Below are 14435 nucleotides of genomic sequence, written 5' to 3' on the forward strand. Positions count from 1 at the left end.
AAAAATCATGAATATTTGTGCGGATCAAATCTCAAATTTCAAATCCTTCTAAGGTTTTTTGAAAAACCAATGTTTCTATGTCAGTGGTGCTCAAATATTTTCAAGCGAAGGACCCCCAAAATGACATGCATTTGACCACGGACCCCCATCTTAAAATATTTAGTTCCAGGGACACCCCAGAAGCAAAATTTGAGCAAATGTTCGCTTAAAAAGTACATGTATATTCAAAGATTTGCACACATTTTCACGTCTTTTCAAAAATAGCAGATCTACAAGCTCGCCACGCTGCACTCAGTGCCGCGCTATGAGCTTGTATAACTGCTATTTTTCAATAGCTAAAGTATAAAATAATTAAAGCCCCTCCACCTTGGGGCCTAGTAACTCAGTCACACTCCCCCCCCCCCCCCCCCTTGTGACGCCCCTGTAGACAGAGGAGGAGGAATTACACATTTTCTGGTCATTTTGGGAGGAGGGGAGCAGGGGTGGAGATGGTCGATGGTGAACGTTAAAAGTGTAGCTATATCGGCTTCAGAGGGAGAGAGTGGGGGCTGCACTGAAGGACGATTCACTGGGCTTGTATCGACTTCTCAGGCAGCCCTTGAGCCTTAGTTTCCATCCGTTTCTTTCTCACACCTCTCACAGATCTCCATCTCCCTCTAAATAAAAGCTAGTGAATGTAAGGCCTGGTCCTTTAAGCCATCGCTAAACTGAAACAAATCCTTTGCTTTTACTTGATATCACCAGAGCTCATCGCCAGCCGAATAGACTTCAAGCCATTTTGTCAAACGAACAGTGGCATGAGCAGAACATTTAATGACCAGGCATGGGGTGGAAGATGAGCTACATCTTGTTTTACTCAAGAGAATGTACTAGAGTCCCAGACACACTCTCAGTCAAATAAACACTGAGGATTTGACAGTGTAGGTGTGGGGTAAAGGCAGATGCCAATAGTGTTTCATTTGACTGTGATTGCCTGAACCAACTCTGGGCTTTATATACAAGGTCTCTTATTCACTATATAACACTAGGTGGTCTGCTCAGATGGTTTTAGATTTTAACCACTTAAACCCTCCAGTCTTAGAGAACCGGACTTGAGTTACAACTGTACTTTGTCTTTGATTTCTTTTTTCCCGGTCTACACCAAATCTCTTTGCCAAAAATAGCGGATACATTGTGAGCTTGTAGAGCTGCTATTTTTGGTGAATGTTCCCCAAGAATAGGCATGCTGTTCAAGTGGTTAATACTTATTATGCCACTATGTAGAAAACAAAAGATTTTAAGAAAGCTGTTTGGAACAAAGACACCAGAGCTCAATTCACATTTAAGTACTGTAGTACTGTATATCATGCTCTTTTATTTTTGGCAGCCATTTGGCATATTTCCTCCCTGCAGCACCATGAATTATGTTGAAATCAAGTTATGGTTGCAGGTAAAAGCAGCCCACACATCAGCACACTGATCTTTTTTATTAATTGCACCGTCATTGCAATGTGTTTTTCTTGGAAGAAACTGCACTGAATTAAGATGCAATAGGTTACTGTCAGGTCAGCTAAGATGGTTAGGAGCTTGGTTTCTGTCAGGTCAGTTAAGATGGTTAGGAGCTTGTCTTAGCTCAAGATTAGTCTTGCATAGCCACTGCTGTCCCCTACTCTGTCTTAGTGCCTTGGAGGCTGAGGAAACTTAAGCATTTATTTATTTTGTCATTTTTGTTATGATTTATTTCAGAGAGGAGAGTGTAGAGAGACAGGAATCCAAGGGCAGAGATAGAGAGGAGAGACACACGAGACAAGACGGCAGTCGGATTCGAACCCGTGTCCCCGCGCTCACTAGGAGCATATGGTCCATGGCACTGACTGGCTGAGCCTCAAGGCACCCCAAGGTGAGGAATCTCAGCAATGAGCCTGTCGACAGCATGGTTAGATTTAATCGTCCTACTGCCACTGAGTCAGCCGTCATGTGAACCTCCTGCCAGTGCACTGCTCTGAGTCACAACCCTAACAAGGGCCTGGCGCTCACACACACACACACACACACACGCATGCATGCACACGCCAGTAGGAGTCTGACACCCAGCCGACTGAGTGACAGTGTCTGCGTAGTAAAACAGGAATGCAAATATATACATATTATTGGCTATTGGGGGATATTCGCTGGGCGGCAGAGTTTCTAATTTATGCTTCCATCATTGTCATCAGTCACCCGTTTGATAGTTACGTCTATGCTACTAGGGGTGCAACAGTTAATCTAAACAAATTGATTTAATCAATAATTACAATTCTTTTAAAATAATAATCAATTATTTAATAAAATCATCCATTTTCAGAAATGGCAGATCTACAAGCTCAAAACGCATCGTCGTGAGCAACTTTCATACGACAAAGTAGAAAATAGAGCATAAATAGTTAATCAACTCAATTATTAAGAAGGACGATCTCTTTATGAAAATATGGCAGCCTCTGCTGGATAGGTGGTCAGTCTCCTGTGACAGAGCCCGTGACCGGGGTGTCCCCTCAAATGCCTGAGAACAGTCTGGGTTTTATTTCCCTGAATCCCGCATATATTATTAGCTAAGGTTTTCTTTCCTGGATGCTGTCAACAACTACTTTTACTTTTATTGTTCTCTCTTTGGCTGATTTTTTTGTCTTTTTGTTTTGGTCTGTCTTTTTGTCTGTTTTTTCTTGTGTTTCCTATGTAAAAGGGGAAACTGACTTTTTGACCTGTGTTGTACTTTGCTACTTACCCCCAATAAAAACTATATTAAAAAAAATAAAAAATAAATAGTTAATCAGACTAATAGTGTTAGCCGATTATAAAAAATCTATTTGTATTTTTTTGCGTTTATTTGTTGATATATTGATAGCTGTAGCCCTATCTATACACTATACAATCTACTGTAACTGTACGTCCTTGCCACTCTGCCGTGTTGACTAGTTCAGGGGCATTAGGAGAAGTGTGTTTAGTCCTCACCACCCCCAGCCTGGGCTGCAGACAGGTGGCACCGGTGTCAAAACATGAGCCTCGTCAGAGACACTGGAGCCTCCATAACCTCAGCCAACCTCTGGGCTGTGTCTGCTCTTGACCTCGCCATTGGCTAGCTCTGTGCCTATCACAGTGACAGCCTCTGACTGGCTATAGAAACCATTGTGCTCCTGCCTCCCTGTCCCTGTGGCTGTTGATACCCAGGGCACTTAAGCACTTCTTCACTGTTGAAGGTCTGTTGACAGACATATATATTATATATATACACACTGTTGATACTTGACTGTACATAGCCATTCTTATATTCATTATTGATAGCATGTAGTGTACTCATTCATTCATAGGAACCGTTGTTACTGACTGTACATCATATTTATTCATATAATGTACTTAGTGTTAATAGACTGGGCATATACTCTTTGTTGATAAGACACAATATATTCACTGGCAATAGATTTATAGCAATACATTCATATATTCACTGTACATTTATATTTATTGATAGACTGCTATTATGTTCACTCATTTGGAAATCCAGTGAAGATATATAGGGAGCTCAACATCGCAGTATTTTAATCTTAATTTCAATTTATCTTATTTATCTTTGGCTTGGTTCTTGACCTTTGAGGACTAATTATAGTTAAATATTAATGATGCCCTAGAGAGATCCCTGTGATGCCCATATATGGAGATCCCTAATGTCCACAGACCTTCGCCCTTTAGGGCGAGGTCGCTTGTCGCCCTGAGGCGTCTTACGTAAATACTGCCACCATCTCATGTCCACGGTGACATCTGCACACACGTGTACTTATGTGTGATAAGAAAAATGCTCTGTTTGAGGAGGCGGTGAGAGGAGATCTGTCTTATCCCATCTTATCTTATCATAAGGGCCTGGGAGCTTGATGCAGAGCTGCCTAACAGCATAACTGAACCCAGTCAGAGGTGAGAGCCGGGTAAGGCCCTGGTCACTCAAGGTGACCAGGAGCCAACAGGCAGAGGCCCTGGGGTCCGCGGCCCCGGCAAAACTGAGAGATAATTAAGCGAATTAGGGCACGGCGTGGTCCTTGAAGTGCTTTAATAGTTTAATTAGTGTTATTAGAGCAGGGGACATGGCTAACAGAGGACGGGGAGTGCCTGACCTATGGAGCTAGGAGCCCTGAAGTCACAATGTGAACACATGCACACACACACACAATCTCAAGCTCAAATACAGTACACTCTTCCTCTGACACACACAAACACACATTATTCACAGTACTCCCTCTCAATGACCCTCTCTCTCTCGCTCTCACACACATACATCATCTTCGGGCACACACCACAACATGTTTTCCCCACACTTGCACTCCCGCACTCATTGGTGGGCGTACAGATGGACAATCTTACATCCACTAATTCATGTGCACTCAGCAGTCGTACATCTGATGTGCAGTCCATTTAACTGGAGGTATAATTCCAGAGAACGGCGTGTCCAAACAGCTAATGGCTGGTGTGGAGTGAGGTGGTTTGAACTGGGAAGAGGTAGAGGATATAAGTAGTTCAACAGTTGTTGTGAAAGACTGAACCTCGCCACACTTAAACACAATAGCCCTGCACCAACAGGAAGATTACCCATTTAGAGAAACAGAGGGCATGTGTGTGTGTGTGTGTGTGTGTGTGTGTGTGTGTGTGTGTGTGTGTGTGTGTGTGTGTGTGTGTGTGTGTGTGTGTGTGTGTGTGTGTGTGTGCACTGTATGTGGGAGATGAAATGAGAGAATGAGAGGGGGAGAGTGCATGGTTTGAATTATAGTTACTTTATGAACTGAATGTACTGTATACTGTACACTGCTTTGGCATGACGGTCATACCAATAAAGCAATTTAAAAGGGAAATAACCTCTTGGTCATTCTGTGAGTTAGCTGCCATCTAAAGGTAAACAATCATCTAAATTATAAGGGAAGATTTATTCATGGCATTTTATGCTTTATTTCAGATAGATATTGTGAACATTGAGAAAGGAAAGGTGGGACAGAGGGCGGAGACATGCATTAATGAGCCTTGGGTCAGACTCAAACCGGGGGTGAGCTGCACGGACTATAGCCTTATTTAAATGGTACGTGCTCTTACTCGGTGAGTCACTGGAGTGCCCATTAAGGGTGAAGTATACTTAATTGTGCATCAGTGTCACGCCGTGAAGCCTTGTGAACTTATAGATCTGCTATTTTCAGTGTGGGACACGGCATGCAGCCAAGTATGAATCAGGCATTATGCATTTTGTTAAGCTTCACTTGTGTTGTTTAAATCAGTGCACTCTTAGCCTAGTCCTTTAGATGGAAGCCAACTTTGCACGCGCGCACACGCACACGCACACACACACACACACACACACACACACACACACACACACAGAGAGAGAGAGAGAGAGAGAGAGGGTAGCCCACTCACACCGCTGATGGCCATCCCCACCCGTGCACCATTCACACCCCCAATGGCCCACCCATTCACTCATGCACCAGCCTCACCACCACCCACTCTCCCACACTCATACGCACATGCAGTGACCGGAGAGATCCCCAACATACACCTCTTCCAGATGATGAAGGACTACTGCGCATGGTCCCAGAGCAGAACCCATGGAATCTAACAATGTGAACTATGGAGTACAAATCTCTCACTATATCATCCTGGAATATACAAGGACTGAGGTCGAGAGCCCTTGGCAACAAGAGCAGAACCCCAGACTTCTCCAAAGAAATTGCGAACATGGACATCATTGTTCTACAAGAGACATGGCACAGAGGTGACTGCCCCACGGGCTGTCCTATTGGCTACAGAGAACTTGTGATACCATCTACAAAGCTAGCAGGGGTCACCCAGGGAAGAGACTCTGGAGGTATGCTAGTATGGTACAAATCAAAACTAATCCACTCAATTAAGCTAGTCAAAACTGGAGCTTTTTCTATTTTCTAAAGAACTAACCACAACTGAAAAAAATGTATTTCTGTGTGCTATCTACATCCCCCCGATAGAATCCCTTTATTTTAAGGAAGACATGTTCTCCACTCTAGAAGAGGAAATTAGCTATTTTCAGGCACAAGGTCACATTATGGTTTGTGGAGACCTAAACGCCAGAACAGGACAAGAGCCTGACACCCTCAGCACACAGGGAAACAAACACTTACCAGGGGGGGAAAACATCAGCTCCCCAACATGTCCCCCGAGAAACAATCCCGATAAAGTAACAAATAAACATGGGTCACAGCTGCTGCAGCTCTGTCGCTCACTGGGTCTGTACATAGTTAATGGTAGGCTCAGAGGGGACTCCTTCGGCAGATATACATACAGCGCATCCCTTGGAAACAGCACCGTAGATTACTTTATCACTGACATAAACATGACATCTCTCAGAGCTTTCACAGTCAGCCCACAAACGCCCCTGTCAGACCACAACAGAACCACAATCTACCTAAACAGATCAACACACAGCCACGAAAAACAAAAACCAAACAAACTACACAATGTTAGAAAACTCTACAAATGGAAGGAAAATAGTTTAGAAGCATTCCAAAATGCTATTAGGCAAAAACAAGTCCAATCACGTCTAGATCAGTTCCTAGGAAAAACCTATCAAGAAAACAACGAAAGTGTAAACAGGGCAGTAGACGACCTAAATAATATATTTGACCTTACAGCTTCATTAGCAAGCCTAAAGGTATCAAATAGGAGAGCCAGGAAAAAACATGAGAACGATAAATGGTACGATAACGACTGTAAGAATCTCAGGAGTAAATTAAGGAAACTATCAAACCAAAAACATAGAGACCCAGACAACCAGAACACACGTCTCCAATATGGAGAAACACTGAAACAATACAAGAATACAGTAAGAGAGAAGAGAGATCAACACACCAGAAACCAACTACAAGATATCGAGGACTCCATACAAACAAACAGTTTCTGGGAAAACTGGAATAAACTTAACAAACTAAAACAGGACGAACTGCCCATCCAAAACGGAGACACATGGGTGAACCACTTTTCCAGCCTCTTTGGCCCAATGGAGAAAAACAAAGAGCAAAAACAGATACAAGATAAACTGCAAAACCTAGAGTCAGCCATAAAAGACTATCAGAATCCATTAGATTCCCAAATCACCCTAAAAGAACTACAAGACAAAATAAAAACAATAAAAAGTAAGAAGGCCTGTGGTGTTGATGGCATTCTTAATGAAATGATAAAATTCACTGACCTCAAATTTCAACTGGCCATATTAAAACTCCTTAATATCGTGCTCAGCTCTGGGATTTTCCCCAACTTATGGAACCAAGGGCTGATAACACCACTCCATAAGAGTGGTGACAAATATGACCCAAATAACTACCGTGGGATCTGTGTAAACAGCAACCTCGGTAAAATTCTCTGCATGATCATCAATCACAGAATTCTACATTTCCTCACAGAAAGCAACGTCCTGAGCAAATCACAAATTGGCTTCCTACCAAACTATCGTACAACAGACCACATCTACACCCTCAACACCCTTATCGACAACCAAATAAACAAAAACAAAAGCAAACTATTCTCCTGCTTTGTTGACTTCAAAAAAGCATTCGATTCAATCTGGCACAAAGGTCTGATGTACAAACTGTTGGAAAGCGGTATCGGGGGAAAAACCTATGACATCATAAAATCAATGTACACAAACAACGAATGCGCAGTTAAAATAGGAGGAAAACGCACAGACTTCTTCCCCCAAAGCCGGGGAGTTAGACAGGGATGCAGCCTGAGTCCAACTCTCTTTAATATATATATAAATGAATTGGCAAAAACTTTAGAACAGTCTGCAGCACCAGGCATCACCCTAGGCAAAACAGAAGTCAAATGCTTACTCTTTGCAGATGACCTGCTGCTACTGTCTCCAACCAAAGAAGGACTGCAGCAGCAACTCGATCTCCTACACAAATTCTCCCAGACGTGGGCCCTTACAGTAAACTTAACCAAAACTAAAATCATGATATTTCAAAAGAGATCCAGCCGCCAAAACCAGCAATTCTTTCTAAATACAATCCCATTAGAACAAACAAAAAACTACACCTACCTTGGCCTAAACATCAGCAGCACAGGAAACTTCAACCAAGCTGTAAAAGACCTGAGAGACAAGGCAAGAAGGGCTTTCTATGCCATCAAAAGGAACATCAAAATAGACATCCCAATAAAAACCTGGCTAAAAATACTGGACTCTGTGATAGAACCAATTTCCCTCTATGGTTGCGAGATCTGGGGACCAGCCGCAAACCAAGACCTTGAAAAATGGGACAAACATCAAATAGAGACCCTGCACACAGAATTCTGCAAATCAATTCTCAGAATTCAGCGGAAAACACCAAATAATGCATGCAGGGCAGAATTAGGACGATACCCTCTCATAATCAAAATAAAAAAGAGAGCATTCAAATTTTATAACCACTTAAAAGAAAGTGACCCAGATGCACTTCATAACAAGGCACTCACACACAGAGAAACCCTAGAGAGATGCCCCCTCAGCCAACTGGTCCGGGAACTCTGTACACAAACACAAGCAGAGCCACCAGACAGACAATTCACTGGACTAAACCAAATTATAAAACAGCAGAAAGAAAGCTACCTGACACATTGGAGAGAAGCAACCCAAAAGCAGAGCAAACTAGAATGCTATTTGGCCCTAAACAGAGAATACACCATGGCAGAATACCTGAGCAAGGTGGCCGACCCAAAACAAAGAAAAATCTTGACTAGGTACAGACTCAGTGAGCACAGTCTTGCAATCGAGAAAGGACGTCACAGGCATACCTGGCTCCCTAGAGAAAACAGACTTTGCACCCACTGCACACAAAATGAAGTGGAAACTGAGCTACATTTTCTAACCACCTGTCCGCTGTACCAAGACATCAGAGACACATACTTCCCACAGATCATAACCACCCAAGGAGAGTTTCAAAATATGACCAATGATGAAAAACTCCCATACCTGCTGGGGGAAGTAAAACAATGTGCAAACACAGCAGCAAGATTCGTGAGCTGCTGTGATAAGAGAAGGATATCAAATGGAACCCAACCACCTTAAAAACCATTGTATATATCACTGCTCTGCCTGCACGTTACCGTGATGCATGAAAACTGTTTTCACCTGTATATATTTTGTTCTGATTGTATTGTATTGCATTGTGTACATTTCTGCTTTGGCAATGTAAACGTATGTTTTCTCATGCCAATAAAGCCCTTTGAATTGAATTGAATTGAGAGAAGTAAAACAAAAGAACAGGAGAGAGAGAGAGGGATGCAGAGAGAACAAGAGACAAACAGACAGAGGGCAAGAGACAGGGGACCTGCGCTTACAGCACTAACCACACACACCAGGGGCAGAGGGGGGAGGGAGGGGCACATGGTGGGCTGGGTGAATTAACTTTCAGGACACCCCTGACACACAGAAGCCAATCAGATTTCCATTAACAGGCAGAGGGACGGGGCCAGGTTGGAACCTGCTAATTAACCTCTGGATCTCTCACTGCCAACCGGAGCAGACAGAGAAACTCTGGAATGCATGTGGCTTCGCTGGAGGAGAGGAGAGAAAAGAAGAGGAGGAGAGAAAATAACAGGAGGAGAGGAGAGAAAGGGAAAAAAATAGAAAAAACAGGAGTAGAGAACAAAAAAGAACCAGAGGAGATGAGAGAAAAGAAGAGAGGAGTAACAGGCAGGAGGAGAGAAAATGCCCATCCCGGTGGGGAGCGGAGGAGAGGGTGCTGGTGGAGTAGCCTAGCACAGCTAAACAATCCACCCATGTTAACACACGGTGGGGATGTATATGTTACAGTTAGTTTGGGTAACTCAGTTAGATTGGGGTAGGAGAGCTCGTTTTGTAGTTCACCACACCCCCCAACCACCCCCCTACCACCACACTTATCAACACACCTGTGTAATTCTGCGTAATCACCACAAGATGGCGACAACACATCCATTCACTGTGTAGTCGGTGACGTCACTCGTCTACGACCCTTCTCTGTTGTTTACTAGCAGCCTAGCTCAGCTGTAGTTAGCCATTAGCTTACTATGCCCCTAAACCTAATCCTAACCTTAACCTCAGTAAAACTATGCCTAACCCTAACCTCCGTGGGGTGAGGCGCTATCCTGCCGACGCTCCGTTGTCTCCCAGGTGGACACATCAAAGCGTGTGGATCAACGCCACCGCTTGCTCTGCCTCGCGCCGCACAACGAGCGCTCCTGGTCTCAATCTAACTGAATCTCAAACTAACTGTGACATATATACTGCAGTTAGTTAGCTGCATTAGTATATAGTCTGGCTACGCCAGGCTACTGTTGGAGCTCCAGTGAGGAGCAGTGGAACAGACAGTAGTGCTTTGGCTGGGGGAGTGTAGCATGTGGGAGGCCTGCTGTCCTGAGGCTGGACCTGGGCACATGGAGGTGGTGGTCCACGGTGTCCTTGTGGTTGTATTATACTGTGTGAGGTAGCCGTCTCAGTGCTGTGATCCTGCATAGCTGTGTAGTTAGCAGAGGCCTTGAGGCTCCCATTATGTGAGTAGGTGGGATACATGGAACGGTGCGCGTGTGTGTGTGTGTGTGTGTGTGTGTGTGTGTGTGTGTGTGTGTGTGTGTGTGTGTGTGTGTGTGTGTGTGCACCAAATGTACAATACATGTATATAATACTCCACAAGTATAGTAGAAATGAGAAATAGAGATTTATAATTAGTCAACCTAAAATCTTGATGTCTTCACAAGAATACTAATACAAGTGTGTGTGTGTGCGTGTGTGTTTATCTAGATCCGATTAGACTGTCTGTGTTTCTGTAGATAATTAGATGAAAATAGTCCTTGTTTTTGTTGAAAATATCTTTCTGCTAGCTGTATGCAAATAATATGAGAGGCATTCATTCTTTTTCTGTATTAATATAACATCCGGTTCTTTCAAACATTGAAAGACAAATAAAAGCTTATCCCCACTTTGACAATAACACTTTTAAATATTTCAAAATATACTATATTGATCTAAATTAATTTGCATACAGTTGATATTTTTGTCTGTACAGGTTTTTCCTATATAAACAAATCCATGTTCACCAAGTTATCCAAGTTTACATTTCTGTGGCTCTGCCGCCTATGACTCATATAATAAGAAATATGCAAGTCATATGGTTGTCAATGTAATACACATTCATTCTTTCTATGTCTGCATTCAATTTAATGCCACATGTTCAGTGTAAGACGAGATGTCTGTTCCTCTCCACGGTGTGTGTGTGTGTGTGTGTGTGTGTGTGTGTGTGTGTGTGTGTGTGTGTGTGTGTCTCTGTTTGTGTGTACATGTCTGTGCCTCTGTCTGCCAGTGTGATTGTGCCTCAGTGTGCGCTTGCTTTTGTGTTGGTCTGTATCTGTGTATACAGAATGTATAGTATGTATGTGGGTTAATCCATCAGTGTCAGTGTGTGCTTGTGTACATCTGTCCCTCCGTGTACATTATGTATGCGTCTGTCCATTTCTCCATGGATGGATGTGTGTGTGTGTGTGTGTGTGTGTGTGTGTGTGTGTGTGTGTGTGTGTGTGTGTGTGTGTGTGTGTGTGTGTGTGTGTGTCTCACCGTGGAAAGCTGCCCTGGCCGAAGAACTAGCCTCTGCAGGAGAGGAACTCTTGGAGCGCGAGCTGAAGGGTGATTGTCTGTAGCGCTCATCTAGAAATGGACTGCAACACACACGCGCACACACGCACACACACACACACACACACACACACACACACACACACACACACACACACACACACACACACACACACACACACACACACACACACACACACACACACACACACACACACACACACACACACACACACACACACACACAAAGGCAAGAACGTGGTCTTATCAGCAAAAGAGTAACAGGAGAAGAGCAAGGGGAGAGGAAGTGAGAGCGGATTAAATTAAACTTGAACTTTAAAAACTACTTCCTATCACTGTCCATATAAACCAAGCAAAAAACATTTAATTAGTTGAGTAGTAGAAGGTTCCATAATTTTATACACTACACATACGTTTTGTTCTTCCTATTGTACTGGTCTTGTACATTGGAATTTGTACGAATGTAATTATTATACATCTTTGGTTTGCGTAAGACACGTATAATATGTATTTAGCACTAAGTTTACAATAAGTTTGGCAATACGTTCTCTTAGACATTTCTGTGTTTCATCCTTTTGTCATTTATGTACAAATATGTGATCATAATGCAAGTTTCTACAATAAAAACATCAATCAATAAATCAAGCAACACTAGTTATTATCATATCATGCTGTGGTACTTAGATCATTTGATGAAGTGAGCTTGTGATAGTGTTAAAGGATCATAGCAATTTGACTTCTAGCCATTAGCAGAGATTGCCCTGCTCTTCATAAAATGGTGTGTACTTAAGTATATGCATTTATAAACATTATTCATGTTGAAATGGTGTGGTAAAACACTCTACAAGTAGTGCTGCAACAATCAATTCTTAGCGATGATTCTATTCATTATTTACCATACTTTTTTAATATTTTATCCCACGATTCTGTAACTCATTTTTTCACACAGTGCCAATTGCCTATTGTAATCCTGGGCTCTGCACAGACTGACCTCATGCTTCCTTCTATGCATGAGGAGTCCAAGTTGCTTCTTTTCACCTGACGGGGGGGATTTCCCCAGTTTGGACGTAGCGTGTGGAAGGAACACGTTATTCCAACCAGTTCCTTTCCCCTCCATCAGGCGCCCCGGCTGGCCAGGGGGAGGCACTATAGAGACCAGGATTACTGCATGTTTTTGTTAGGGTATCTACCCTTGGAGACAAGGGGAGAACATCGAATTTATCATACTTTTTATCCCAAAAGAGATTTTTTTTTTCTCACAACTGAGCTTGTAGATCTGCTATTTTTGAAAATCTATTATTTTATTAAAATGTATTATCGTTTTATAATCAATTAATTATTTGATACTATAACAGATTATTGTCTCACCTGTTCATGCCCACCATGTTGCTGTCCTTGTGGTCATTGGCTTTGCTGACCTTTTCTGTAAAATTAACACACATAAGAAAAGGTGTTACTGTAGGTGAAAAGTCATTCTGTTCCATTAGAAATAAAGTATCGGAGGTGAACCAGCTTGCTCTTTTGTAGACTGGTTGCCATTGGCTATGAGATGACATGCTCGACTAATAGAGAGGACTTGGAGTGAGATAAAACATACATACGTATTTTCACATTTCTTCCTCCTCAACTAAACAAAGGAGTTTTAAAAAAAAAACAACAACAAAAACTAAACCAAATATAGAAAGGGTGGTGCAACTTGAGGAGTCCAACGAGTCTCTCAAGAATATAAAACATCTTTATTTTAGAATAGTACGGTTAAAAACATGTCACCTATGTGCAGCGGCCAACAGGCCTTATTCAGTAAAACCAAGGAAAATTACTATCTGCTGTGTTGGACATTTAAAGTCTTCTGGAAGAGGAGGGCAATGAGAGGTGATGACATGAAAAAAAGTCTTTCCTGTTCTTGTCACTCTCACAACATAGCGCTCACTGGTAATCACAGCTCTCCATTGGCTACTTAAAACATGTTCAGCCTCAGACACGGCATCATGCTCAATGAACCTAGAAGCCGTTACACTGTAGATTGATTACTGGTACAACAGTTAAAGCTATATACATATCCAAAACAAATTAACACAATACACAGACTAAGCTACAGTAACACCAGCTAACTCCCCTACAGCTAATCCCCCCCCCCCCCCCCCCCCACACACACACACACACACACACACACACACACACACACACCTCTCCTTTAACTGACTTCCGCTGGAAACCCAGAGAGCATGGAGGGAGAATGAGACCCATATGTGGCACGCTTCGACTTTCAAGGAAAACGCACATTAGTGCATTTCAAAGCTCACAGCGTCTGGGCGACCTTGGTCACTGATGTGTGTGTGCGCGGCCCCTGCTGCTCTGGGTAATTCATATTGATTGCTCATTGTGTGACAGCGGAGTCTAACATGTCTCCTGCAGCCTCCCTTCCACAGCAGACACTACAAGTTCTTGGAGGGCCGGGGGGCTGTAACTAAGTACATTTACTTGAGTACTGTCTTCTTTTTTGCAAGCACAGGACTTTCACACAAATAGAAATATTGTACATTTGACTCCACTACATTTCTAAGAAGGGACTTTTGGGACCTAAAAATATATTACGAATAAACCACATAATGCTTTCAAATGTAGTGGAAACAGCCGATCTACAAGTTCACAACGCTTGGGACCCAGGCTTGTATTATCAGTATTTTAATAATGTGTCAATGCAGTACTGCATTGATATTAAAAAAAGAAAGTCTACTTCGTAATTTGTACCTTTCAAATACTCAAGAATTTACTTGAGTATATACATTGTCCACCACCTGCCCAGTTGTAG

The 14435-nt window shown here is 42.7% G+C and overlaps 1 protein-coding gene across 1 annotated transcript in view; it reads right to left on the reverse strand.

Annotated features, from left to right (window-relative positions):
- The window catches only part of znf827 (zinc finger protein 827), a 144594-nt gene that overhangs the window by 29839 nt on the left and 100320 nt on the right, over positions 1-14435 (reverse strand). Inside the window, exons 7-8 of the mRNA XM_080722261.1 lie at positions 12992-13046; positions 11585-11685 (exon numbers count right to left, since the gene is read on the reverse strand). Coding sequence (XP_080578387.1) covers positions 11585-11685; positions 12992-13046 — 156 coding nt within the window. The remainder of the gene's footprint in view (positions 1-11584; positions 11686-12991; positions 13047-14435) is intronic.

The sequence above is a fragment of the Nannobrachium achirus genome (genome assembly GCF_963921795.1).
Source record: "Nannobrachium achirus genome assembly, chromosome: 3".
Classification (NCBI taxonomy): domain Eukaryota; kingdom Metazoa; phylum Chordata; class Actinopteri; order Myctophiformes; family Myctophidae; genus Nannobrachium; species Nannobrachium achirus.